Here is a 25,227-nt window from a genome sequence, read left to right on the forward strand (position 1 = left end):
TTAGACTAGGTTAAGGTAGTCAGAAGAATTCCTAGAGGAGGTATACTCTGAATTGATATAAAAAGCAAGATTTCTAGGTTTCAGATCTTCTGGGGCCCACTTCTGTATTGCACACTTGTGATGGTCTAATAGAAGGTCACGCTCTCTCACCTGAGCGCTGCTGCAAAATGCTGTCACATAGACTTGAGCTTTTGAAACGTTACATAACCTACTCCCTTAACTTGTGAGAAATAAATTATCCCATTTGTGGGTCATCTTCCTTTTGCCTATTCTTTTGCACATTTCATTGCCTTGAAGTACTCCCATCAAAGGGTAGGCAACTGTAGAAAGAGGAGGTAAAATTCATATCTGATCACCTGACAAATTTGGTAACATAAATTAATAATATGAATATCATTCTCCACAGTAACATTGGGGAGTTCCCAGATTTCAGGTATTCTGGCTTTCCTTGCTCAAAGTAATGAACAATGGAAGTATAATTATTTTATACCAATGACAGAGCTATTACATCTAGAAGAGATTTCTTGGTCTAAGAATTAAGAAATAACTACCTCTCAATCTAAAGGCCTTCATACATGAATTGGAGAAACACAAAACTAGTATTTTAATCTGAGGGAGAGTGACTCCTTAGCAGAATATCGTTGCCTTTTTTATACAGGACAGAACAGACAGCTCTTCTCAGCCACGTGTTCCAATGAGTGACATTACAATCTAAGGCCAAAACAGAAGATAAGGAAAACCTGGTCCCAAATCGGGCTCAAATTAGAGCCCAGAGCTGCCCCCTGGTGTTCCTTCTACAGCACGGCCCTTTTGGCCGTTTCCATGCTGTGCTGGTTGGCAGCGTGTCCTCTCTCTTCCCTGCACTGAAAAGGGGATGGAGGAAGGTGGTGATGCTTGTCACCTCCTTCTAACAAAACATTAGAAGACTTTGTTTATATCCAGGGTCTTTATTTTAACTCCACTTATCCTCCTAGGATACTAGAAAAAGGAAGAAACATGCTTCCCATTTTAGGGTCACCTTTCTGGGCCTTAGCAGTCCTGCTAAAGACAACAGCCAGTGAGAATCAGGGAAGAAATGAACACCAGCTTTGCTTTCTGCCCCACCACCTGAAATGCTATTTTTGTAAAGCACTTTGAACTCCTCTAGTGAAAACTGCTACCGCAGTGGAAGTGTTGTCTAGCTATTCTCATCTACAGTGTGAAGCAAAATCAAAGTTAAAAACAACACGGAAACTTTAATTCCTGAGGGAGCTCCTTTCCCTTGGCTTTTTTTCACTCCCGAGCTTACTGTAGTCAGTGATTTTTAACAATATGCCAGTTTTTGGGCTTCAAGACCAGTGATCTAACCCAAAATTCTCCCCAAAAACCCAAATTATTCCTTTTTCTAATAATACATCGTGAAGAGTTGAGTCAAACCCCAGATTGAGCAGAGAGACACCAGCATTAGCCAAGCAGAGGGCGACTCGGGTCTAGAAGCCTGCAAAGTCAGAAAAAAAAAAAAAGCCTGAAGAAGAAGAATGAATCTTGCATGAAAAACACAACCATTCAGATTTTATTTTATACTGTTTGGTAGAGGGAATATAGCTTTTTTTTTTTTTTTCTTGAGCCTGCAAAAAATGCATGCTCAGCTCTTGCCTGAAATAAGATAACTGGCCTTGCACAGTCATAAAAAAGACTCTATGTACCGTTGAGTGACACTGCTAACCCCACAGGGGAGTTCTCTGTGATTTTGAACCACCTCACCTTGCTTTGCAGAGGGGGAATGTCTGTCGAAAGGCAACTAGTGAGCTTGAAATCACTCAGATTTTCCCATGGGGGGCATATTTTATGAGTTGATGAGAAGGGACACTAGACAATGAAATAATTTTTTCGGTCCCAGGTTGATGCCTAGGAGAGAGACCTAGGTCAACTTGGGCAGGAGAATTTGTGTTCAATGAAATAAATATGCAATTTTTAGAATTCCTCAAAATATATTTCATAGATATACAAAATTTTGGTCCTGCGTATGGATCTGTTTGGTTACCCTAATTCCAAAGGGAACATAATGTTTCCATAGTCAGAACAAGCCACGAAGTGTCATTCCCCTCCTGGAAATCAAAAGAGTGTGCGTGCCTGTACTTCTTCCCGACACTCAGCAACCTCCCCCTTCCAATGCAGGTGGTGGTGAATGCCTTGGTGGGCGCCATCCCCTCCATCATGAATGTGCTGCTGGTGTGTCTCATCTTCTGGCTGATTTTCAGCATCATGGGAGTTAACCTGTTTGCCGGAAAGTACCACTACTGCTTTAATGAGTCTTCTGAAATCCGATTTGAAATTGAAGATGTCAACAATAAAACTGAGTGTGAAAAGCTCATGGAGGGGAACAATACAGAAATCAGATGGAAGAACGTGAAGATCAACTTTGACAACGTCGGGGCAGGATATCTGGCGCTTCTTCAAGTGGTAAGGATTGTTCTCCGTCCTATGAAATCCAGAAAGCTAGCAGAAATCTCATTTGGTTCCTTCTCAACCCTGCGTTCAGAATCAGGATCGCTGTTAATAGGTCAGGGGACAATGTCATTTCCCAAACCAGTTCCAGGGAGACACCTTTCCTGAGTACTTTGACATCTCCAAAACCTCAGCCAAGGGAATCTGTCACTGTGCTCAGAGTTCTGCTTATCAACAAATAAGGATTCCTGCAGCACAATAAAATTGCAGAGAGATCACCATCTCTCTCTATGACAGAGTATGTAGTTAAAGAGAAAGAAAAAATAAAGTAGGTAAGTGCATAGACCAAAAAAAAAAAAAAAAATTGATGGAGCAGAACAATCCCACGTAACAGCTACACTAGAGTTAACTAAATATGACAATGTGACGGTGCTATGATGCCGCTACTCATGGCAGCTCAACCCCAGAGAAAGGTCTCAAGTTAATGTATCACAATAAACAGTGAAGCATTCCATCATGTCTAGTTTTCTCTTCCTCTTTGGTCGATTATTTGGAGAGTTTGACAAGACGGTAGAGTACAATGAAAGCTCCTAGTCTTTGGACTCAAACAGATGTAGGTTTGAGCCACACTCTGGTATTTATTGGATATGTAACCTTGGACAAATTACTAAACCTCTCTGAGTCTATTTCTTCATCTGTTAAATTTGAGTGATCATACCTTGCATGGTAGTTAAGAGGATTCATGATAACTTATTAACATTTCTTAGCACAATGCCTGGCACATAGCAGTGCTTAATTCATGGTGTTTGCTGTTATGTTTCTTCGTTACTATTACAACTGTCCCTATGTCATAGTTGTTGGGAGTATTAAATGTGATAATGCAGGTGAAGCTGTCAACTCGGCCTTGTGTATAGTAAGCACTTACTGTTAGCTTGTAGGAATTAATGGGATGAGCAGTGGTTTATCCCACTCAAGAGCTCTTTAGCTCTTCTCTCCCAGTTCAAGAAATTGGACCCACAGATTGAACCTAAATTGGAGCAGCTCCAGGAAACCAGTGCACATCAGCCAGCCAAACATTGTATTGAGTCCCCACCACATGCAAGGCACTGTGCTTGGGCAGTACCAGAGCCATCAGATGAATAAAGAACTGCCCAGGCCCTGAAAAAACTGAGAATCTGGTTGAGTAAATAAAACATAGAATGAAAGGAAAACATGGAGACTGTTAAACTGGTTACCCATATTAGTTTCCAAAATCGGGTTAGGTATAGTCGGAGAACTGGGAAGGGGCTGCCTAGGGTGAGCCACTGTCACCACTACCATAGGCTAAACATGTGTATGTATCTCGGGAGGGGGAAGTTCTGACCTTGTTTTTTTTTTAATGCAACTATTAATTTTTCAGACCCCCCCCCCATTGCTTGTTTAACACCTTTTTAAAATACGACTCCTTCATGGAGGGGTAAGTTCTAAGTAAACTCAGTAGATTCCTGCCACTCATAAATATGAGTTTGCCCTAGCTTTAGGCGACCTTCTCAGACCCATTTTAAAGACCTTTTGTAAAAGTATTGATCCAGTTACCACCGTCAACATGTTTCTCTGCCAATCTTTGATGTTACGTTCAGGGCTTAGACAAAGCTCCCTTGGGACCTGTATTAACAAACAGAAAATTCTGTGTCCACGTGAGGCTGCACCCAAACTCCCTGACTTGTGTTCTCGCTGAACCTAAGCCTGCCTTTGGGACCCTCTGCCCAGACTCCCACCCACCCCCTAACAGGCACAGTCTAATGACTGACTCTGTTTGCCAGGCAACCTTCAAAGGCTGGATGGACATCATGTATGCAGCTGTAGATTCCCGAAAGGTAAGGTTATACCTGGTGAAACCACGACCTTCTTAACTGGTTAGAAAGCAAGCAGCATGGTGGAGCTCATCAAGAAAGAGAGGGAAGGTTAGAACGTTTTTTGCCTGTCTCACTGATTGTAGGTCACCTTCCCCCTCTCAGTGAGTCATCACTCTCTTACAGCGCCTCCAGGTGGTTAGGCTCTTGGTTTTCACCTGGCCCTAATGGAGCTGTCTGCTCTTCAGTGCTGATCTGAAATAAGCGTGGCTCCTAGCAGACAGCCCTCCCCTCCCCCTCGCCTCACGATTTGCATATTCTCCACATACGTCATGGAAGGCATCATATGCCTTCTCGGGGCAGGACCTGCCAGCGTGGAGAAGGAGACAGGCAGAGAGAACCTCGGGCTCCCCTACCCCAGCTGGCTCAGCAGCTCAAGCGGTCAGCGGGGCTGACGGCCTTGGCATGTCGGAATCCCCCACCTGACCCCCAAGCTAGGAGCTGACTCTCCTTTCCTTTCTCCTGTCCTTTGACAGCCTGATGAGCAGCCTAAGTACGAGGACAACATCTACATGTACATCTACTTTGTCATCTTCATCATCTTCGGCTCCTTCTTCACCCTGAACCTGTTCATCGGCGTCATCATCGACAACTTCAACCAGCAGAAGAAAAAGATAGGTCTCCTCCCCACGCTGCCAGCGGCCGGGGCTCATCCCAGACGAGAGGCACTTCCGTCCCTCTCTCTAGAGAGAAACGCCTCTCTTTCTCTAAGATCCGCATCATCACCTCGCTGTGGCACTGGCCCCACTGTACATTAGTCCCAACCAGCCCGTTCTGTTGTGCTGGATTTTGCAGTGTGTGGTTTACCACATTTACTAGACCAAACTAGCGATTTACTGGTAGCAAATTTACTAGCAATCCCGGAGGCTTTTTACTAGGTTTGGCCTCCCACCAGAGGGAGGTAGGGTCAGAGAGGGTCTAGTGACAGCTGAAAAGGAAGGCAGCAGTTGAACAGCTTTAGTGAGAAGTAGAAATTGTCTCGACTTGTCAGTATCTGTGTTAATCCCCGGTACCGTCAGCACATTGGGATTTGAGAGATCAACCTTGGAAAGCTCACCTCCTTTACTTGTCCCAGGTCATTAACAATTTTTCCAAAGCAAATAAGATTACTCTTGTCATTTATTTTATAAACCGAGCCTGTCCCAACAAACTCCAAGGAACTTCCCAAATTGTTTGCTCCCACCAAGATTTCTAAAATTTTAACATTGTCGGAAATAAATGGGCCATTAGCCAGGACTTGAAAATCCTTTCATTTTAAAATGCTTTTTTGAGAATTGTGTCAGGAAAGCAGGCCCCCCCAAATGTACGAAGATGTGTTTAGAGTCATGGCTCTCAAGTTTATCCTTCCCTGGAGGTCTGTTACTTCCATTTCCTTCCTTCTTTCCTTCCTAGCCCCTAGCGGGTCTCAGAAATCCCAAGCTGAGAACAAAGTATCTCTTTGAGTTAGATTAGTTGTCCCAGGTCTACCTCACTCTGGGATGACCATTAGCTAAACTGACCTCTGGAAAGTAAAGGGGGTAAAGCCCCCTCGGTTCTCAGGGTTGCACCTTAGGTCCAAACTTGTAGCATGTGAAAGCCAGTTGTAATTGCACGTTCTCTCTTTCCCTCCTTTACTTCGGAGGTCAAGACATCTTCATGACCGAAGAACAGAAGAAGTACTACAATGCCATGAAAAAGCTGGGCTCAAAGAAACCACAGAAACCCATCCCCCGCCCCCTGGTGAGTGCATTGTGTGGGCCCAGGGCAGAGTGAGGCCCCGTGTGGAAAAAGACATGGCTAGAGTTACTGCAGAGGGAGGAAAGGGGCAAATGATGGGCGGCCTGGGCCCTCCAATCCTCTCCTCGCTATCCCATCCAAAAGATCGGAGGAAGGGAATTCGCTGGCCATCCAGTGGTTAGGACTCTGTGCTTTCACTGCCGAGGGCCCAGGTTCAGTCCCCGGTCGGGGAACTGAGATCTCGCAAGCAGGGATCTGAGGAAGACGGCAGAAGAACAGGAGTTAAGGTATGGGGTGGCTTTTGCATTTGCACCTGACCTTTCCTCTGAGGCATCCTTGGGCAGCAGCAGAGAATCGGCATGTTGACCACATTGGCTGTGACCCTGGTAGAGAGGTGTTTTAAGAGACCCACTAAAAATGAACAAAGGAAAGTGAAATGAAAGCTGATCTCTTTCCTACCAGTACAAGATAGGATTTGGTCATTATTTTCTCAGCCCTCTGCTTAACAAGTAAGTCTTTGCAAGGATGTGCCTGAAAGCTAAGCTAATGCCTCTTTCCGGTTATCTGTGGGAGCAGGAGAGGGTGAAGCTAGGAGAGTCTGTGGCCTGATTTCCTCCCTTGAACTGAGCCTTTTGTAAAACAGATTTGGGGACTGGGATTCTGCTTGACCCTGTGTTGGTGGTGGTTCTCTTGCTTCAGAGAAGGAGACGCTGTGCTCCTGAAGCCATACATCCCACCGAGTGGGACATGACCCCCAAAAGCCACGCTCAAAGTTCCTTCTTCTGTAACTTTTATTTAAAGTAACTTTTTAGGGAATTCCCTGGCGGTCCAGTGGTTAGGACTCCGTGCTACCACTGCCGGGGGCCCGGGTTCGATCCATGGTTGGGGAACTAAGATCCCACAAGCTGTGCGGCGTGGCCATAAATAAATAAATAGAGTAACTTTTTATTTAAAACAACAACACAGCGGAACTGTTAAAAGCTTACCTGGCAACCTAATTTACAAAAATGAAAGTGAAGCTACTTTCTTTGAATCAAGAGTGGGAGTCCCAGAGCATTTTCCTGACTTAACCCCACACACCCTGTTCCTGGCATACCCCCCTCACCAACTTCTGAGGGAGAGGAAACCCTAGGGCTTTGCAGAACAGTTTGAAACCCACCAAGTTAAGTAATCCCGAAAATAAGCATGAGCTCAAGTGCCTAGGTATCTAAAAAATCAGGGAGATCTTAAGAAAGAGAACATTTTTTTATATTTCCTTGATGGTAGTTTCCACTTTGTGACAGAAATGCGATCAGAGGGAATGCAAGAGGATTGCCATTTCTAAAGTTCTGTTCAGTACTTTGCACGTGGGAACCTGAGCGTATTTTCTTCCACACTAAAATATAAACGCTCAGTGTGGTAGGAAGCATTAATAAAGACTTATTCCGCAAATCGTTACAGATCTCCTACTGTGTACCAGGCACCAGGCAAAAAGTGATGAACAAATTTAGACAGCGCAATCATGGAGCTTACAGTGTAGTGGGGATACAGATAATAAATAAGTAAGAGAACAGTTATTATAAAATGCAAGGACTTCCCTGGCGGTCCAGTGGTTAAGACTTTGCCTTTCAATGCAGGGGGTGCGGGTTCAATCCCTGGTCGGGGAGCTAAGATCCCACGTGCCTCGCTGCCAAAAATCCAGAAACGTAAAAAAAAAAAAAAAAAACAGAAGCAATATTGTAACAAATTCAATAAAGACTTTAAAAATGGTCCACATCAAATAAATAAATAAAATGCAGAGTGTTGTGAGAAAAAAATCAACTGAAGGGCCATGACAGAATATAATGGAGGCCTGGGCTGGGGGGGGGGTCTCCTTTAACAGAGCTGTGGGAGAAGCCTCACTACGGTGGGTCTATCTGAGTGGATGAGAAGGAGGCAGAAGGCTGGGGAAAGGAATCCTGGGAAAGCAAATGAGGCCCTAAAAGCAGGAAACATTAGTGCGGCCAGGTCACTGTTGTGGCCTCTCCCGCTGCGGAGCACAGGCTCCAGACGCGCAGGCTCAGCGGCCATGGCTCACGGGCCCAGCCGCTCCGCGGCACGTGGGATCCTCCCGGACCGGGGCACGAATCCGTGTCCCCTGCATCGGCAGGCGGACTCTCAACCACTGCGCCACCAGGGAAGCCCTGAAAGGCATTTTTAAGTCAGTCAACCATAGGAGTTTTGTTGCAAGTCCAATGAGAAGCTAGTGAGAGATTTTAAGTAGGAGAGTGATGTGAACCATTTATGTTTTTAAATAATCACACTTGCTGCTTTGTGGAGACTGCATTGGATGAGGGCAAGAGAGGAAGCAGGAAGACCAGTCGGGAGACCCTTCTAGAAGTCCAAAAGGGGAGATGTTGGTGGCTTAGTTAGAGGAGGGCCACAGAAATGGAATGAAGCGGCTGAATTCAAGGAAGACTCCACAGGACCTGCAGTGGATTCGGTGGGGGATGAGGGAGAGGGGTGAGCGGGAATGACCCTCAGATTTCTGGCTTAGAGACTGGATAAATAATTGCGGTGAGAGGAGAGCGAGCTGGGAGAGGGGCAGAGGAAAGGAGGAAGCTCTGCTTTGGACTTGCTGAGCTTTCAGATGCTTATGCGTCATCCAGGAGCGATATCGAACAAGCAACCCCGGAGTTCAGAGGAAAGATACGGGCTGGAGAAGAAAACACTTGGGAAACTGAAGTACCTAGCTAATATGTGAGCAGTAGGAATAGATGGTAGATGAGCTCTCCAAGGGAGGAAGAAGAGATTTAGAGAAGAAATGGCCGGCAGAGGAGACTAAGAAGGAGCAGCTGGAGAGGTAGGAAGACACCCAGAAACGTGTGATGGCAGAGACACAAAGAGAAGAGTGGCAATTTTAGAAAACTCTTGGTGAGGGTATGTTGACCTTGGTCTTTAGCCATGCTCCTGATACCCTGATAGAGCAGCAGCAGAGAGCTGGCCAGTATTCCAGCAAAGAAAACAGGGTGGCAGCTCCCACAGTCTGCTGGGGAAGGTTTTCATGAAGCCTCTTCTGTCTTCTTCCCTCCCTCCCCACCCAGAACAAAATCCAAGGTATCGTCTTTGATTTTGTCACTCAGCAAGCCTTTGACATTGTTATCATGATGCTCATCTGCCTCAACATGGTGACAATGATGGTGGAGACAGACACGCAGAGCAAGCAGATGGAGAACATTCTCTACTGGATTAACCTGGTCTTTGTCATCTTCTTCACCTGTGAGTGTGTGCTCAAAATGTTTGCCTTGAGGCACTACTACTTCACCATTGGCTGGAACATCTTCGACTTCGTGGTGGTCATCCTCTCCATTGTGGGTGAGTGGGGCAGGCGAGGACGGGAAAGGGACCTGACTGGCCCTGAGGATGGGATTCCGGGGAGTGCAACGAATGACACAGGGCTGAAGGGCGGGCAGGTTACTCTCGGGTTACACCCAGGGCGGGCGGCCCCCAAGTCAACTTGTGGGCCCGTCCCAAATCGCTGATATGGGTCAGCAAGTTTCTATGAGTCTTCATAGTAGTCTCGGGTTGTAAATTTTGTGGCTGAAGAGGGGGAAAAGATTAGATTTGGTTCTTGCTTTCAAAGAGTTTACATTCTAACAGGTAAGGTAAAAGAAATATATTTTAAAATCCGGCTACAGTAGCAGTATAAAGTGGAAAAAGGCCTGGTAAGAGACTGTTAAGTTGGACATCAATGAGGAACATTCTGGTGACAGCACTTCTGCTGATGGCGATGCTCATTTACTAAGATCTTATGGTGCCAAGTAGTTGGAGAGTTTCTTCACTTGTGTTGTCTCATTTGATCCTTATGACAGCCCAGGAAGCAAGGTATGTTACTATCTTTGCTGTGAAGATGTTCAGGGTCACTCAGTTAGTTAGGAGATGGCAGAGGCAGAACTCAAGCTGGTTTTTAACAGTGACTGTGTGGCATTTGCTTCAGCCTAAGGGCCTGGAAGGGCTCATGTCCTGGCAGGCAGTGGAAATGCTGTCCTATTGATCGCCCTCCCCCAAATTTCCTTGCCTTCCTAAAAGGCATCTCGAATGGGGAAACACTACCTTGGTTCCAGGTGGGTTTGACTGACTTACGCTAGCAGGGGTAGCGTGCCCGAGACCCAGGGAACCAGCTCCAGAGCTGGTTTAGCAAGGTGGTGACCACGGCCACCAGAAGGCAGCTGCGCTCCCACTTTCTAGTTCTGTCCTCCAGAGCAGCGTGTCCAAAAATGTGTTGACTAATCTCATACATTTCTCCCCAAGAAAAGAATCCCATGATGGAATTACTTTGGGCAACACTGTACAATACACTGAATTTCCCTTTGGAGGGTCACAAGGCACATTAGCCTACAGGAGGCTCTTGAAAGTCCTGGAGTAAAGAATTCTGTTTAATACATCATCCCACCTTTATTCAACCGCAACACCCTGTTTTCAAGCAATAATAATGTTTCTAAGAGTTTAATGGAACATACTATGTGCTGGTCACCATTCTAAGTGCTTTACATGTTTTAATTCCTGTAACCCTCACAACAGCCCTGTAAGTATCATGAAGAACAAAGGCACAAAGCAGTTACTGAGACACGCAACTGGTAAGCGAGCAAGCCCAGCCCCCTGGCCTCAGCTCCGCACTCCTAACCTCCCACGAAACACACTTTGGACCATGCTACCCTTGTCCACGTTTCTTAAACTTTTTCTGCCCACCCATCACTAAGTGGGATGGAAGACCCACAGACGAAACCATGCCCCCTATTCTCAGATGGTACTTGAAAATAAGGAGGAAGAAGAGTTTCTTCTGATAATTGGGATTTTTTTAAATGTCATTAATCTGTTCAGAAACAAAAGCTAGAAAAAATCTTTTTAAATTAAGAGGAGTTTGGGTAAAACTCTCCCTGGAACCTCCTGGAGGACCCCTTAAATGTTGATCCCACTGCCTGGATTGCTGTCTGCCCATCTCTCTCCCCTTTTCTCTGGGCACAAATACACATTCATCCTACAGAACCTTACTGAGGCATCATCTTCTCTCTGAAGCCTTACTTGCCCACCATGTACGGAATGCAAGTATTACGTTATGACTTAATTGAGAAGTAAAAAGAGGAGCGCTGAGAAATCATCTTGAGTCCTGGCTGAGGTAGAGATTTTCTTGAAAGCTGAAAATAGCTTAAAACCTTAAAACCTGCAGTTCACTACCCCAATATTTATGAATCCTTATGGTTGGAAGATATTTCTTTATTTAAATGAAGATGTGCTCACACTGTCTCGTGGGGGCCTCGACAGCAAGAGAAGACCCTGAAGGAAGAGCACGTGGTGTCACTGCCATGCCTTCAGCTGTCATCTCCGCAACCTTTTCATCTCCTCTTCCTTCTGCGGCCCCTCACTGGGCTCCCGTTATCGCTCTTTAAAGGCAAGTGGTCTGGTGGAAGTGGACCCCTGGATGAATGTAAACAGAAAAAGGCCCTCTGATGTGCGTGTTTCACCCTCTACTTTTGTTTTTGTTTTTCTTTTTTTGCGGTACCCGGGCCTCTCACTGCCGTGGCCTCTCCCGTTGCGGAGCACAGGCTCCGGACGCGCAGGCCCAGCGGCCATGGCTCACGGGCCCAGCCGCTCCGCGGCATGCGGGATCCTCCCGGACCGGGACACGAACCCGCGTCCCCTGCATCGGCAGGCGGACTCTCAACCACTGTGCCACCAGGGAAGCCCCACCCTCTACTTTTATATCCTATTAACGTCTGGACATTTTTACCTGGTGATACTGGGTTTTGATTGATGGCTTTAAACACAAAAATCTAGAAGCTCTTGAGTTGAAAACTGCTCCCGAGAGGTCCCTTTAGTTTGTAGGCTAGTTTGGTAAGGCAGGAACATGGGGCAATGAGAACCAAAAATATCTTTTCAGAGCCAGGAAGAAGATGCCCTGAGAATTAGCGGCATTAGCGGACAAAGGCTCCACAGCCATTGGGTAGTGAAGTTACGGGGCGGAGCCAGGACTTCTCATTCACTGTTTGTGGATGTGGTAATTTGATAGCATTTTGGAGAAGAATCCAAATTCGGATTCTGAACGGACAAATCTGGAAAAAAAAAACAAACGAATTTAACACCAGAGATCAATCTCACAAACATAATGTTACGTCTCAAAAGCAAGTTAAAGATCTAGAAAGAGAGATACGGTATAATTCCTTAAACATAGTAGGCTGCTACCTATATATTATTTATGGGTTCGTACATAGCAAAATTATGAAGACACTGGGTGATGTCATCTGCAGGATAGTGGTTGCTTCTGGGGGTGATGAGTGGAAGGAAATTTTGTATCTGGGTGTCGGGTACCTAGGTGTCCATTTTCTTGTTTTCTCAGCTTCTCTATATGTTTGAGACATGCGACTTTCTTTTGAGAAAATTTTTTATTATGAGGGTTCAGATTGAATAGTAAGGCGCTCATTCTGTAAAGTCCTTTGAAGTTAAGGGTTCCATAGTGCCAGGCGACATAAGTAAAGAGAAAGGGCATCTCCGGGCTCAGTAACATATCTTCTGTTCCTCTTCTTAGGAATGTTCCTGGCTGATATAATTGAGAAATACTTTGTTTCCCCAACCCTATTCCGAGTCATCCGATTGGCCCGTATTGGGCGCATCTTGCGTCTGATCAAAGGCGCCAAAGGGATTCGTACCCTGCTCTTTGCCTTAATGATGTCCTTGCCTGCTCTGTTCAACATCGGCCTTCTGCTCTTCCTGGTCATGTTCATCTTCTCCATCTTTGGGATGTCCAATTTTGCGTATGTAAAGCACGAGGCTGGCATTGATGACATGTTCAACTTTGAGACATTTGGCAACAGCATGATCTGCCTATTTCAGATCACAACCTCGGCCGGCTGGGATGGCCTGCTGCTGCCCATCCTAAACCGCCCCCCCGACTGCAGTCTGGATAAGGAACACCCAGGGAGTGGCTTTAAAGGAGACTGCGGGAACCCCTCAGTGGGCATCTTCTTCTTTGTGAGCTACATCATCATCTCCTTCCTGATCGTGGTGAACATGTACATTGCCATCATCTTGGAGAACTTCAGCGTAGCCACGGAGGAAAGTGCAGACCCTCTGAGTGAGGATGACTTTGAGACCTTCTATGAGATCTGGGAGAAGTTCGACCCCGATGCCACCCAGTTCATCGAGTACAGTAAGCTGGCAGACTTTGCAGATGCCTTGGAGCATCCTCTCCGAGTGCCCAAGCCCAACACCATAGAGCTCATTGCCATGGATCTGCCAATGGTCAGCGGGGATCGCATCCACTGCTTGGACATCCTTTTTGCCTTCACCAAGCGGGTCCTGGGAGACAGCGGAGAGTTGGACATCCTCCGGCAGCAGATGGAGGAGAGGTTCGTGGCATCCAATCCTTCCAAAATGTCTTACGAGCCAATCACGACCACGCTGCGGCGCAAGCAGGAAGAGGTGTCGGCAGTGGTCCTGCAGCGCGCCTACCGGGGACATTTAGCAAGGCGGGGCTTCGTTTGCAAAAAGACAACTTCCAATAAGCTGGAGAATGGAGGCACCCACCGGGAGAAAAAAGAGAGCACCCCGTCTACAGCCTCCCTCCCATCCTATGACAGTGTAACTAAACCCGAGAAGGAGAAACAGCAACGGGCAGAGGAAGGAAGAAGGGAAAGAGCCAGAAGACAAAAAGAGGTCAGAGAATCCAAGTGTTAGAGGGAAGCAAAAACTAAACACTGTACAGATTTAAAACTCGCAAGTGAAAGATTGTTTACAAACTTCCTGAATATTATCAATGCAGAACAGCTGTGGAGACACTTTAACCCGAAGATCTATACCAAACGTAGTCTGCTTACCATGTAACACGGTTGCATCTTGAGCAGTGACCTGCCAAGGGCAAAGGACCCTGCTCCCTGGACTCACAGATTTTTCTAATGCTTGGGCAGGTGGTTACTGCATGTTCCACATCAGTCAATGCAACTTAGGACAAAACTAACAGGATACAAAAACAGAGGCGAGGCTGCCGGGACCAGTGTATTTCCGTTGCAGCCAAATGGATTTTATTTTTTCATTCTGTTGATTCTCAGAAGCAGAAAGCATCAATTTAAAAGTTTGTTTGTTCATGCAAACTCTACTTGCATTCTTACGTTAGTTAGGCTAAGCAGGAAAAAGAAAAAAACACACACTCACTCACATTTAGCCCATGTCATTTAATTGTCAGTTTCTTTGCCATAAGCCGCATCTTCTCCACATGGGCTTCACGTGGTTTGGAGACGGGTGGGGGAAAACAATCAGGTTTCTTCAGGCTGAGGAGGACTTGCTCAGGCCAATTCCAAACATTGTGCTCGTTCAATGCGTAGAAATGATTTGCATGATGGCATGCCGTGGTCAGAAGTCATGCATGAGAACCATACACCGCAGGACGCTACTAATCCTGTCCCCTGCACTGGGTCAGCCTTTGGACAGGACCCAGCCCTGCACCGTTCACTGTATTTGGAGGAAAAAAATGGTAAGCGTTCCATACCCGCTGCAATTCTTTCTGAATTCTTAGAAGTCTTTCGTACACCTTCCGGGTAGGGAAACATAACCAACCAATTGACTACCACCACCAACAAAAAACAAACCCAGTCCAACAAGCAGATGGATCCGTTGTGTGTATATGTTTAACAGACATCTCTAACGTACAGCCATTGTTGCACATTTTGAAAGATGAACTATTTAATGCTGCTCTCTGTGTCCCATACATGGGGAGATTTTGATCTCAAATGGCTTGTATTAACGTCACTGTAAAACCAAATCCTAGGGCTAAAAACAAAAATCAAAAAAATTTTTTTCATTTATATCTTGCAATATTTATGATGATTGTTTAGCCTTCATACTGGAGAACTGACTTTTCTGGGGGTAGAGATAAAAGTGCTATTCAAAGTAGCATGGTATCTCTAGAGGGTCATTTGGGGGAACTTAAAACAACCTTTCGTTGGGGGTAAAGGGGTGCTCACTTCATCAGCATCACGTCCTTCTGCATTGTGGCTTTCTCTGGGCTTGGGTCCATGTGGAGAGGGGTTCAGATATTCTGAACAGGCCTCTCTTCTACAGAGGGGTTGTCACAAGCTGACACACTGCACGGTTCCTCTTGCCTCCATCACATTTTTCCACCAAGCAGGGCTTCCTTTACCCACAGAGGTGGGTGAGGGCCACAGCACTGGAGCTACAGCTGTGGTTTCTTTCATTTATTATTAGAATAGTCACTGGTGGGACCTCAGTAGAGATGGGGCCGCCTCTGAACCCAGCCCACTTGGTTTCTTTATTGCATTGGTTCTCACGAGAAAGCGACTTAATATGAATTCTTAAGAAGTTCCAGCTTCCCCCAGCACGTTCTTTCGGCCAGTTTTGCCATCTGCTTAGGGACCTGCCCATTGTCGTTGGAGGGTGGCTTTGCGGGGGAGTGTCATAGCTTCCGTCTGTCTCCCGCTTCAGGGAAGACAGCTTTTAGCCCAGGGGTTTCTCATCTGATGACTAGATTTCAGAGCTAAGATGCTGCAGCCGAATGTGTCAGGAAGTCGATACAAAGAGTGAGGAGGGACTCCAGCATGCAAACCAAATCAAAATAAACTCTTCCTGAACCACAGAATGGAGGGAGAAAACCCACAATGAGACACACCAATCTGCCTTGCAGTAGAAGCACTCTGGATGTCATTGCACAGCCCACCTGACTAGTTTTGCATAGAACAGACCACAGCAAGTCAGTAAGCAGAGCTTTCTATCTTGTCGGACCATTAGAAACTCTGTCCAGCTTTCATAAGCCTGCTTCTGCGGCACCATCCGTAGTACTTTTTGTACTACGCCTGATACCAGGTTGGGAAGGCGTTTTTCTCGGTGACCCTGCTAACTGCTAGGATGGATGTATAGTAACGTGTACAGGCTACATCGTAAACAGCACAAAACAAGCTGACGTGTGGTTATTCTTTTTAAGAGAATTATAAATACTGTAATATATCATTTTATTTTATTGGCATGCCTTTTTGTAAATACAAATTATTAACTTATTAAATAGGAAATGGCTTCTGGCTTATGCCATTGTCATGTTTATTTTTATTTTTTATACTTTTCTTTCTTCTTAGAACTTAGATGCTGTCAGCCAATGTACATCCCCAAACCAGACAGACAGACAAAAAATTTTTTATTGCTAATGGTCTTTTCCAAAACAACAAAAAATATATATATTTTTGTTCCAATGTGCAATAAATTCTAACCACTTCTATGCAAGATTTGGCTAAACTTCATAATCGTTCTTGTTCTTAGGTCTTGAGATGGGCAACAGAACTATAAGATCCCGCTCCGTCCTCTAAGTGCTCATGCTAGTGATGTCATTAAGCTACTAGAGCATATTAATGAGATTTTTCTGAGCTCTGACCCTTTTCCTCCCCCAGACCCTGGTCCCCACCCAGCGGGTTATCTCCTCAGTGACACACACGGGCCTTGGTATCTGACACCCATCGGCCAGCTTCATAGGGAAGAAGCCACCTCCACTCTATCTGAAGTTTCACTTTTTTTTTTTTTTTAACTTTTCCCACCTTCTTTCCCCTCACCCATCGCCCCTCTACCCACCCACTCGCTCACGCACTCTCGCCCTCTCCCGCCCCGCTCCACACTTCTTTGGTAGTAAGTGACACCATCACCAGCAGTTTACACCCGCAGTTAACAGGCATTGAACTCAAAGAGTCAGTGATGGCGTTCTTGTACGTCTTCACCGAGTGGGTAAGTGGCAACGCTTTGCCAAATATTAACGAAGCCAATCAAAAAGCAGCGGCAGCCACAGTATCACTGCACATATATATATATAGATATATAAATACAATATAAATATTTATTTTTTGTAGCCAGGTCCTTGGTGCAGTATTTATACTCCACAATCCACCTTTAAAAAAGGACAAAAAGCAAAAAGACGTGTGATGCTGTTAATTTAAAACGCAGAGCCAAAGCCACTGAGCAGCAGCTGACACGGTTGCTGGTTTGTGTGTGAGAAACACTTTCCCCTCTTCCTCCCTTAACCTCCACGTTGCTTATCATGAGGAGACTCCGTAATTTAAAGCAGAGGGCGAGCGCAGGATAAACTTCCCAAGTCAGCGGACCTGCTCCCATCCCTCTCCGAATGAGCCACCCTTGGCATCAGAAGTTGACTGAGGAGAGATTAACAGAAACTCCCAGTCAAAGCCCCTGGAACGACAGTGCCCAGAGTTCTTTTCTTTTTCGCCGCAACCAGTGTAAGCTTGTAAAAGACCAATAGTGAAGACTAGTGTATTAGTGAACGCATGGAGGCCAGCACTGCTCTAAACGAGACGTGATCAAGAGTACATCACTACTATAAGCCAAAAGGAAACAAAATAAAAATGACCCTTTTTACTGTACAAGGGAAGCCTGTCTTGGTGTGCGTTTGTTGCTTGACTCTCCCAATTTTTGATTCCTGGGAGGGGTCTGGGAATTGGGACTTCAGCACATTTGGGGAAAGGAGGGGGAATGGAAGGGAGAGAAATCAGAGGGTTTCCTGCAAAGTTCTGGCTAAAAAGTAGGGATTGGAGAGAAAAGCAAGGTCCTGTCCGTCCCCCCACCCAGATCCCCAGTTACCCATTGCATGTGGCATTCCTCCCACTACCGGGCCAGCGCTTCAAGGCCCATGAAACCCCTTCCTCATCGGCCCCCCCAGCAGAGCCCCCAGAGAGGCTGTCAGACAGCCCAGCTGGGCTGGCCTTACTTCTGCCTTTTTCACGTTTTTTAAGGAAAAAAACCATCCCAACGCCCCAAAGCTCGGGCGAGCACGATGCCCAGCAGCCTCCCCTCTGCTAGCTAATGCTGGGCCTTGCCCTCCATCAGCCCCAGGGACAAACCAGCGGACCAGGGCTGCTCTCATTCGCATTCGGCAGGGAAGGGGGGCACCCTCTCCTTCCCTCACCCTGCCCAGCTTTGGGGACATCCCTCTCTAGGCCGTGTCTCCCAGTCCAGGAACACTCAGGAGGGTTTTGAAGTGCCCACTCTAGTCCGCTCCAGTAGCTCCACTCTGGAGAGAGATGGCTGGTAGGTCAGTCTCCATCCTCCCCCACCCCCCCACCTCCAGGCCTGCTGTGGAGGTGAGATTGCCATATGGGTTATGACTTTGTGACTTGAGTCCTGGGCATCTTCTGTGATGATGCCTCTTTATTTTCTCAGATGTTGCCCAAAGTTTTGCAAAAAGCTTCGTTCATTTTCAGGTACCCCCACCCCCTAAAGAATTGGCTGCAACTAGCCAGCCAGGGGGACGTCAGGAGAGAAGAAGAAGTCTGGGTTGGGAGGGGCCCAAGGTTTGCACAGTCTGTGCTGTGGCTCAGCATTGTGCTTTCTTGGATTCCCCTTCCAAGAGCACCAAGATTTCCTCTGTCAAAACACTCCTGAGGCACCCCTACCCCTGCCCCCCACTGCTGTTTGCTGTACATAGAGGCTAAGTGGGGTGGGGTGGGCGGGGTGTGCACGTGTGGTGTGTGTGTGTGTGAAGAATGTATATAGGTAAAGGGGAGCGTGGTCCAGTGGTTCCAGAAAAGGGACAGAACTCCTGTGTTCCATCCCCAGCTCGACCACTGACTCGCTGTGTGGCCTTGGGCAAGTCACTTAACCTCTCTGTGCCTCAGTTTCCCCATCTGTAAAATGGGGATAATAATACTGACCTACCTCACAGGGGTGTTGTGAGGCTTTAACTAAATGTTTTGTAAAGTGTTTTTGAGATACAGAGGCAAAGGCACTAGGGAAGGGCAAAGTATTATTTGGACTTATGGAAGATGAAATGGTACCATAAATGCTGCTATTCTGAGAGCCATTTTAAACTGCACTGCTCCAGCCACCCCCGCTTCTCATCACCAGGACAGCAGGTCGAGAAAATGTCTTTCCTTTCGCTTGCTTCTGGGGTTTGTGATTATTCCAGATACTTAATTTTTTTCCCTTGCTGTATCTCCTTCCCTCACCCCCTCGACTTGTTCCCTGTTCCGTTTATGCGGAAATGGCAGAAATGCTTGAGAAATGAGAATGTATAAGAGGATCGGAAGTTTATAGTCTGAAATTTCAATTTTACTTTGTACTGTACATCTTTTTACTTTAGAATTTGCAATAAAGGGTTACGTCAATCTTGTTTTCAACTCTCTTCTTGGACTGGCCTGTCATTCTGTCATTACTCTCACACCGGAGGCCCTCAGCCCAGGGTAGCGGGGGAGTCAAGCACTCCCACCCAGCAGGACCCCACAGCTGTCCTCTCCCCTTCCTCTGGCAGGGGCACAGTCTGAGTAGGATCTGTGTGAGGGATCATCCAGGCTCAGCTCCTCTGATGGACGGGCGGTGCCCCAGACACTCAGGTGGGTGGGAAAAGTTTGGGGCTCCAGGTGGAGCTTCAGGAGGCCTTGCCTGACTGGAGAGAGCAGCTTTGGAGGCAGCAGTCCCTGGAAGTCGGCACACCTCTAGCTGTGCCGCCCCCAGCCCACTCCAGCAGGGCCTCAGAATAAACAGAAATTCTGCACCTTGTTCCAGTCCCCATCCTGTTTCTCCAGCTCCCTTACTGCTCACGGATCATTCCCCCTGGAGCTCAAACTTTTGGCTCAGGCAGCTCTGGATGCAAACGCCTGACTATGCCACTAACTAGTTGTGGCCAGTTTCCTTATGTGTAATTGAGATAATACCTTATAATCTTGGGTTTTGAGGATTATATCAAATAATGTATGTAACTGCTTAGCCTAGGGCCTGACACACAGTTAGTTAGTGCTCAATAAATGGTAGCTCTTAGTGGAAGAATAAGTGCGAGACAAAGAAGGAACTAAAGCTGACAACAATTGGGAGGGTCTGCCCTCCCCGGTAGACTGGCACCCGAGCCCTCCTCTTCCACTGGCTGCCCCTCTGGCTACGCCAGTCATTTCCAACCAACAAACCGATCGCTCCCACTTTTGCGTATTTCGTAACTTTTATAATATGTCAAAGGCAGCACGCCACCAGGATTGTGCTCCCATTTCACAGCCGGGGACACAGAGGCGAGGGGGTATCTGGCCCACCTGCAGCCCAGGCCCCCGGGGATGCGAGGGGCTCTGCAGTCAAGAGTGGCTCCTCTTCCCCGCGGCCGGGCACCACGGAGGGCCGCAGCAGGGGAGGGGCAGGCGGCCGGAGGCTGTGGGGCCGCGCCCCGTCGCCGTCGCTGCCCGTGATCCACGGCGTGAGCAGGATGAGCAGCGCCCCGGCGCCCAGCGCCCCACCGAGGCCGGTGAGGAAGCCGAGCGCCAGCGGCCCGGCCCAGCCCGTGGGGCTCCGCTCGTACGGAGCCTGGGGCAGTCGCTCCACGATCAGCTCCAGCTCGTCCCAGTTGGGCTCGCGGGCCGAGGAGCGGCGGGGGCGCAGGGCCGGGGCCGGGATGGGGGCAGCGGGGGCGCCGGCTGGGGGTAGGTAGCTCCGCCCGAACTTGCGCAGCTGCAGCATCGCCTGCTGGTGGAGGCTCTTGCCCAGCTCCCGGGCCACGTCCGGGCGGCCGCTGCGTCGCAGGGCCCGGGCCACACGGTCCCACGACAAGGACGGGGCCTCGGCAGCCAGCCAGGCCGCCAGTCCCTCCCGGCAGCCGTCGGACACGTTCGCGGGCTCGGCCGCCCGGCCGGCCGGCTCCCCGGCCGCCTCGCGCCGCCGCCGCCGCCCCGCCGCCGCCGCCGACGTGGGCACCGGCTCGGGCCGTGCCAGCCGGTCCTCCGAAAGCCTGGCCAGCTCGGCCTCGACGTCCGGTTCCGGCGCCTTCAGGAGCGACTGGAAGTGGCCGCACTCCTCCGGAGTCAGCAGCTCTGCCAGGCGGACGGCCGCGTGAGGGCCCATGGCGTCCACGGCCCCCGCCGGAGCCAGCGCCCAGCCCCAGAGCGCCAGGGCCAGGGCCCCAGCCGGAGCCCGCGCAGCCATCGCCGGGCGGTGACCACAATTCACGGTGACCACAATCCACGGATTGTGGGGGGAGGAGCTTCGAATGCCCGCGGATGGGGGAGGGGCGCCAACACCCACGGATGGTGGCAGGGATGAGGTTCCTACATCCGGGGACTGGGGGCGGGAGGAGGGGGACACCGTGGGACGGGAAGGGGGGTCCTCCGACACAGGCAACTTGTCGGAGGAGGATCTGCTAACATCCAGAAACTAGGCATTAAGCGGGGAGGGTCTCACAAAACCTGGGGATTGGAGTGAGAGTTTCCCAATACCCAGGGATTGGGTGGGGTGGGGGGGACTCAGTCCCCCAGGAGGCAAGGATCCCGGGCCCTTAAACTGAAATGCCTGCCCGAGACCTCCGGGCTGTCCCACTAATGTCTCAAACTTAGCAAGTCTCCCACATCTCTTCTAACCCATTTACCGCCCCTCACACTCCACCAGAAGCCCTAGACCCCTTGCTCTCCTTTATTTCCGACATGCAATCAAGTCCCACATTCTCTTATTACCTGCTAAATACAAAACATGTATAGACTCTACCATTTCCCGGACTCCCACGGGTGCATCCAAACCCTCCTCCTCCGTTTGGATAAGGTAAGCTCCTCCTCAAGTCCCCCACCCTCAGGGACGGAACTGGCTTCCTTTCCCCAAGCAAGCTTGGACTGCACTCTGCTCTGCCTCAGTCACTCCCCAGCTGACAGGTCCCTTCTGGGGCGCCCTCCCTGCCCCCACACACCCTTTTGCCTGTCCCTCCACTAGGCACCCCTCCTATGTACTCCCACAGCACGCTGCCGCTCTGCCTGTTTACTGTCTGTCTCCGGCATTAGAGTGTAAGGTCCATCTATTGTCCCCATGGCAACTAGCGCATAACAGTGTTCAGTAAAGATTTGTTGAATCCGTGGGTAAACTCTTAACTTGCAAATCAGTCCCTGTCCACCAGCCACTAACCCCCTCCCGGCCCCACACACGCAGGCTTCATCGTGGAGCCTCAGCTCTTCACAGGGCATGGAAGGTCCTCCTAGTGCAGCGGTGCGGTTCCACGATTCCTCCCACTTCTCCCCACTCCTGCCCTCACTTTATGCTCTTGTAACAAGTCACAGGTATGGTACAGTTTCCAGCCTCCATAGCTTTGTCAGGCTGTACCCACCCAATCCTGTCCAGGAAGTTTTTCTGACCCATCACTACCACTACCACCACGAGTCAGAATCTTTTCTGGGCATTCTTGAGATAGCCTACGTCCTCCATCAGGACACTTATCTGGAAAGTAACTAATTCAAGGATTTAGTCAACATTTACTCAGTGTCTTCTATGCGTACCAAATACTGTGCCAGATGTGAGAACATAAAAATTTTGATACGGTCCCTCCTCAAGCAGCTTTATCCAGTTGTATTTTCAAATGATCCATTCTTGAGCTTTTCCCACCCTGTACTGTGGGCTCTCCAGAATGGTGGCTGTGCTTAACCATTTCTGTATCCTCAGTACTACATGGTGTCTGCACAGAGTAGGTGTGTCATAAACCAACTAGAGTGCGAGGGGGTGTCGGGACCTCTAAGGGACAAGAGGGTTGGGTCGGTGAGCCCTGGGGCAATGCCCTAGAGCCCCCATGTCCAGGTACACCAGCTGTTTCTCTTGGAGGGGGAACTGCTTTGCAGGGTCTGGCCTTGGGCTTGCTTTGCCTCCTAGAAGTCCTGGGTATGCCCTTAGCCTGAGCCCGAGGACGCCAGGGGGCCTACGTCCCTTGCGCTCTGGTGCATTTTCAGTGATTTTGCTCAGCACATTCAAGACCTCAGGAAGTTGTGGGTCAAAACCTCTCGTGGGCATCTCCATATAGCTTTTTCAGCAAGATGTTCCTTCCTAGTTTTCTGTGTCCCAGTTTATGATGAGCTGTCAGAGTTTGGGGATTGACAGACAGATTGTGGCAGACAAAGGATCCCATGTGACCTGAAAGACTGGAACACACTGTGTCCACACCCTGCCCTCTGTCCACTTTCCTCCCGTCCAAGGATGGAATACAAGTACGATCCTAGCTCTGGCCAGCAAGGGATGCTCTCTAGGTTCTGAGTGAAACTTCCTCTTCAGCCCCCCTTTCCTCCATGCATACATCTATTCATTCATTCACTCATTCAACAAACATATGAGCCCTTCTTTATCCCTCAGGATTCAGAGCTCTGGGGATATCAGTCAGCCCCAATTCTGAGCCTCTAAGAGCTCAGAATTGCAGGCTTTTCATCTGGTGGCCTCACTGCCCAGCACATGGCGGGCCCTTGCCGTGCCAGTGAGTTAACAGGAGTCCCACAGTCGTGTTTTGCTGAAGGAAAAGAAACACCCACAGAGCCATACCCATGGCTCCAGCAGACCTGGAAGCCCAAGCATTCCCCAGAGGGCCCCCCACATCCTGCTGCCCCCAAGAAATCCTCTGGAAACCACGTATCATCGTTTTAATACTGTGTAATACTTTCTTTTAAAATACAGTCTTTTCTGAGGTAGACAGACCAAACTGCAGAGCATCATCAAACAGGAGATAAATACGTCCATGTACAACACGCATCAAAATGAGGTAGAAATGGTTACAGCTGGAGGAGAGGACCCCAACCCCAATCTGGGCAGAGGAAGGAGAGGGCCAGCTTGCCCTCCCCCCATCCCTGCCCCTGGATTCTTTGGTATGCCCCCCCAAACATTGCCAGAGCTGGACCTGCCCTTCCCCACCCGCCTCAGTGCCCATGAGGTAGGTGCTATAGACCTGGAGGCTGTCTCCTTGTGCAAAGCTCCCCAAGGCCAGGAGAGGAGGCAGTGGGGGCCCTGGGTCCTGGTCAGTGAGCTCTTCCCCCAACCCCCAGAGCTGCCTGCCTCTTGAAGGGAAGGCTGGGATCCCAACCCCACCTCCCCAATGCCCTCCACCCCCCGCATACACATATACACACCTGAGAGGACCTGCTCACTCCCTGCTCCCCGCAAGGGCCTTTCAGAGCCAAGACCCTGCACCCACTGCTTCTGAGGCACCAAAGCCCTGCAATCAGCCAGCTCCAAGGAGTGGAAGGCCAGGGACCAAGGGGGGAAAGGGGGGAAAACAGAGCAGCTTTCTTGTTAGCACTCCTAAGCCAGCACAGGCCCTTAGCACCTTGGCACCTGAAATGTCCCCCACGGACTTCCTTCCAGCTAGTAGTGGGAGGTGGTACAGAGACTGCAGGAGCTGTAAGGGTGGCAAGGAACAGGAAAGGCAGCTAGGGTGGGAGAAAGAGTTGGGGTGACAGCTTGTCCCCCCCACCTTTGGACCAAAGGTCAGAGTTGTGAAATGGGCTCCCTGAGGGGGAGGGGCGAACTGCCAAAGCCCCATCAAAGGAGAGTTGGTGGGAAGAAGAAGAATACGGTTCTCACGAGGAAGGGTGCCCAAGCCTGGGCTTCCGGGGGAAAGTTTGGGTGGGACTGAGAATAAACCCCCAATGTTTATTCAGGGGAACACAGCCTGCCCATCTCTTTCACCCTCTCACAGCCCCTGGAGCTCTAGACCTAGGACCCTACGAGAATGGGGGAGGTACAAGTCCCCACAGAACCTTCTCCTGTAAAGGATGCTCATTCACCCCTCCTCAGGGCCTCCCAGCAGGCCCGGGACGCGGAGTCTGTAGTCAGTTTTGTGCCCAACCACTTGCGGCCAGACTATCTTTCCTCCCAAGGAAATCTCCTTAGCGTGAGTTACAGGAGACCCCTGCCTAGACAAGGGCCAGGTGGGATGACCTCTCTGGGGACTTTCTGCCTGGGTCACTTTCCCATGTGGGCCCTCTCAGCCTACTTTCTGGGTCTGGGGCAGGCAGTAGACAAGGGCATCCCAACTCTGGATAACCAACCCTCCACAGAAAACACCCCACTAAGCTGAAGGGTGGGCCCAGCAGGAAGGGAACAAGACCTGCCTCCTCCCAAATTCCACAACCCACCCCCCCTCACCCCTACCTACAACCTTGGGCCTGAGCAGGAAGCCCTAGCAATACATTCTGCTTCTGTCCCAAGAAGCACAGGGGTTTAAGTGTGGCCTCTGGGTCTTCCTCTCCCCTTCCCCACTCAGAAAGGTCTCATTTTCTGAGTCTTCTGGGAGAACCTGCTTCCCTGGGAGTGAAGGGGTAGGTGGGGACACACACAGGAGAGCAGCCAAAATCTAACATTCTTTCTGAGGTCAGTTTCTTCCTGAGTTGTCAAAAGAAAAAGAAAAACAGCAAATTCTACACATCTCACAAAAATAAGAGGCCTAAAATATTAAACAAGCTACATTTCT

General features: G+C 49.0%; 3 protein-coding genes across 6 annotated transcripts in view; 1 reads left to right on the forward strand and 2 right to left on the reverse strand.

Moving 5' to 3' along the window:
• Positions 1–18,494, forward strand: part of SCN8A (sodium voltage-gated channel alpha subunit 8) — a 115,549-nt gene extending 97,055 nt beyond the window's left edge. For all 3 annotated transcript variants that reach the window (XM_022572127.3, XM_030763083.2, XM_022572126.3), the window contains exons 21-26: positions 2,158–2,442; positions 4,230–4,283; positions 4,796–4,933; positions 5,934–6,038; positions 9,098–9,368; positions 12,577–18,494. In XM_022572127.3, the coding sequence (XP_022427835.1) occupies positions 2,158–2,442; positions 4,230–4,283; positions 4,796–4,933; positions 5,934–6,038; positions 9,098–9,368; positions 12,577–13,724 (2,001 nt within the window). In that variant the 3' untranslated portion in view covers positions 13,725–18,494. The remainder of the gene's footprint in view (positions 1–2,157; positions 2,443–4,229; positions 4,284–4,795; positions 4,934–5,933; positions 6,039–9,097; positions 9,369–12,576) is intronic.
• FIGNL2 (fidgetin like 2) overlaps positions 11,253–25,227 on the reverse strand; it is a 39,693-nt gene continuing 25,718 nt past the window's right edge. The window contains exons 2-4 of one of the 2 annotated variants that reach the window (XR_016394934.1): positions 14,203–14,495; positions 11,782–12,103; positions 11,253–11,468 (exon numbers count right to left, since the gene is read on the reverse strand). The gene's annotated coding sequence lies outside the window, so the exon portion shown is untranslated. The remainder of the gene's footprint in view (positions 11,469–11,781; positions 12,104–14,202; positions 14,496–25,227) is intronic. The other variant, XR_016394935.1, reaches the window with a different exon arrangement.
• Positions 19,362–25,171, reverse strand: TMDD1 (transmembrane and death domain 1). The gene has a single exon (XM_089920736.1). It carries the CDS (start codon positions 20,946–20,948, stop codon positions 20,028–20,030), a length of 921 nt encoding a protein of 306 aa, XP_089776862.1. The 5' UTR covers positions 20,949–25,171; the 3' UTR covers positions 19,362–20,027.

This window comes from Delphinapterus leucas, chromosome 11, assembly GCF_059928025.1.
Source record: "Delphinapterus leucas isolate spDelLeu-1000000601 "Yukka" chromosome 11, BTC_Dleu_Yukka2, whole genome shotgun sequence".
NCBI classification, from domain to species: domain Eukaryota; kingdom Metazoa; phylum Chordata; class Mammalia; order Artiodactyla; family Monodontidae; genus Delphinapterus; species Delphinapterus leucas.

What these genes read in the sequence shown, in the direction of transcription:
- TMDD1 (XM_089920736.1), bottom strand. Translation starts at nt 20,948, where the DNA reads ATGGCTGCGCGGGCTCCGGCTGGGGCCCTGGCCCTGGCGCTCTGGGGC.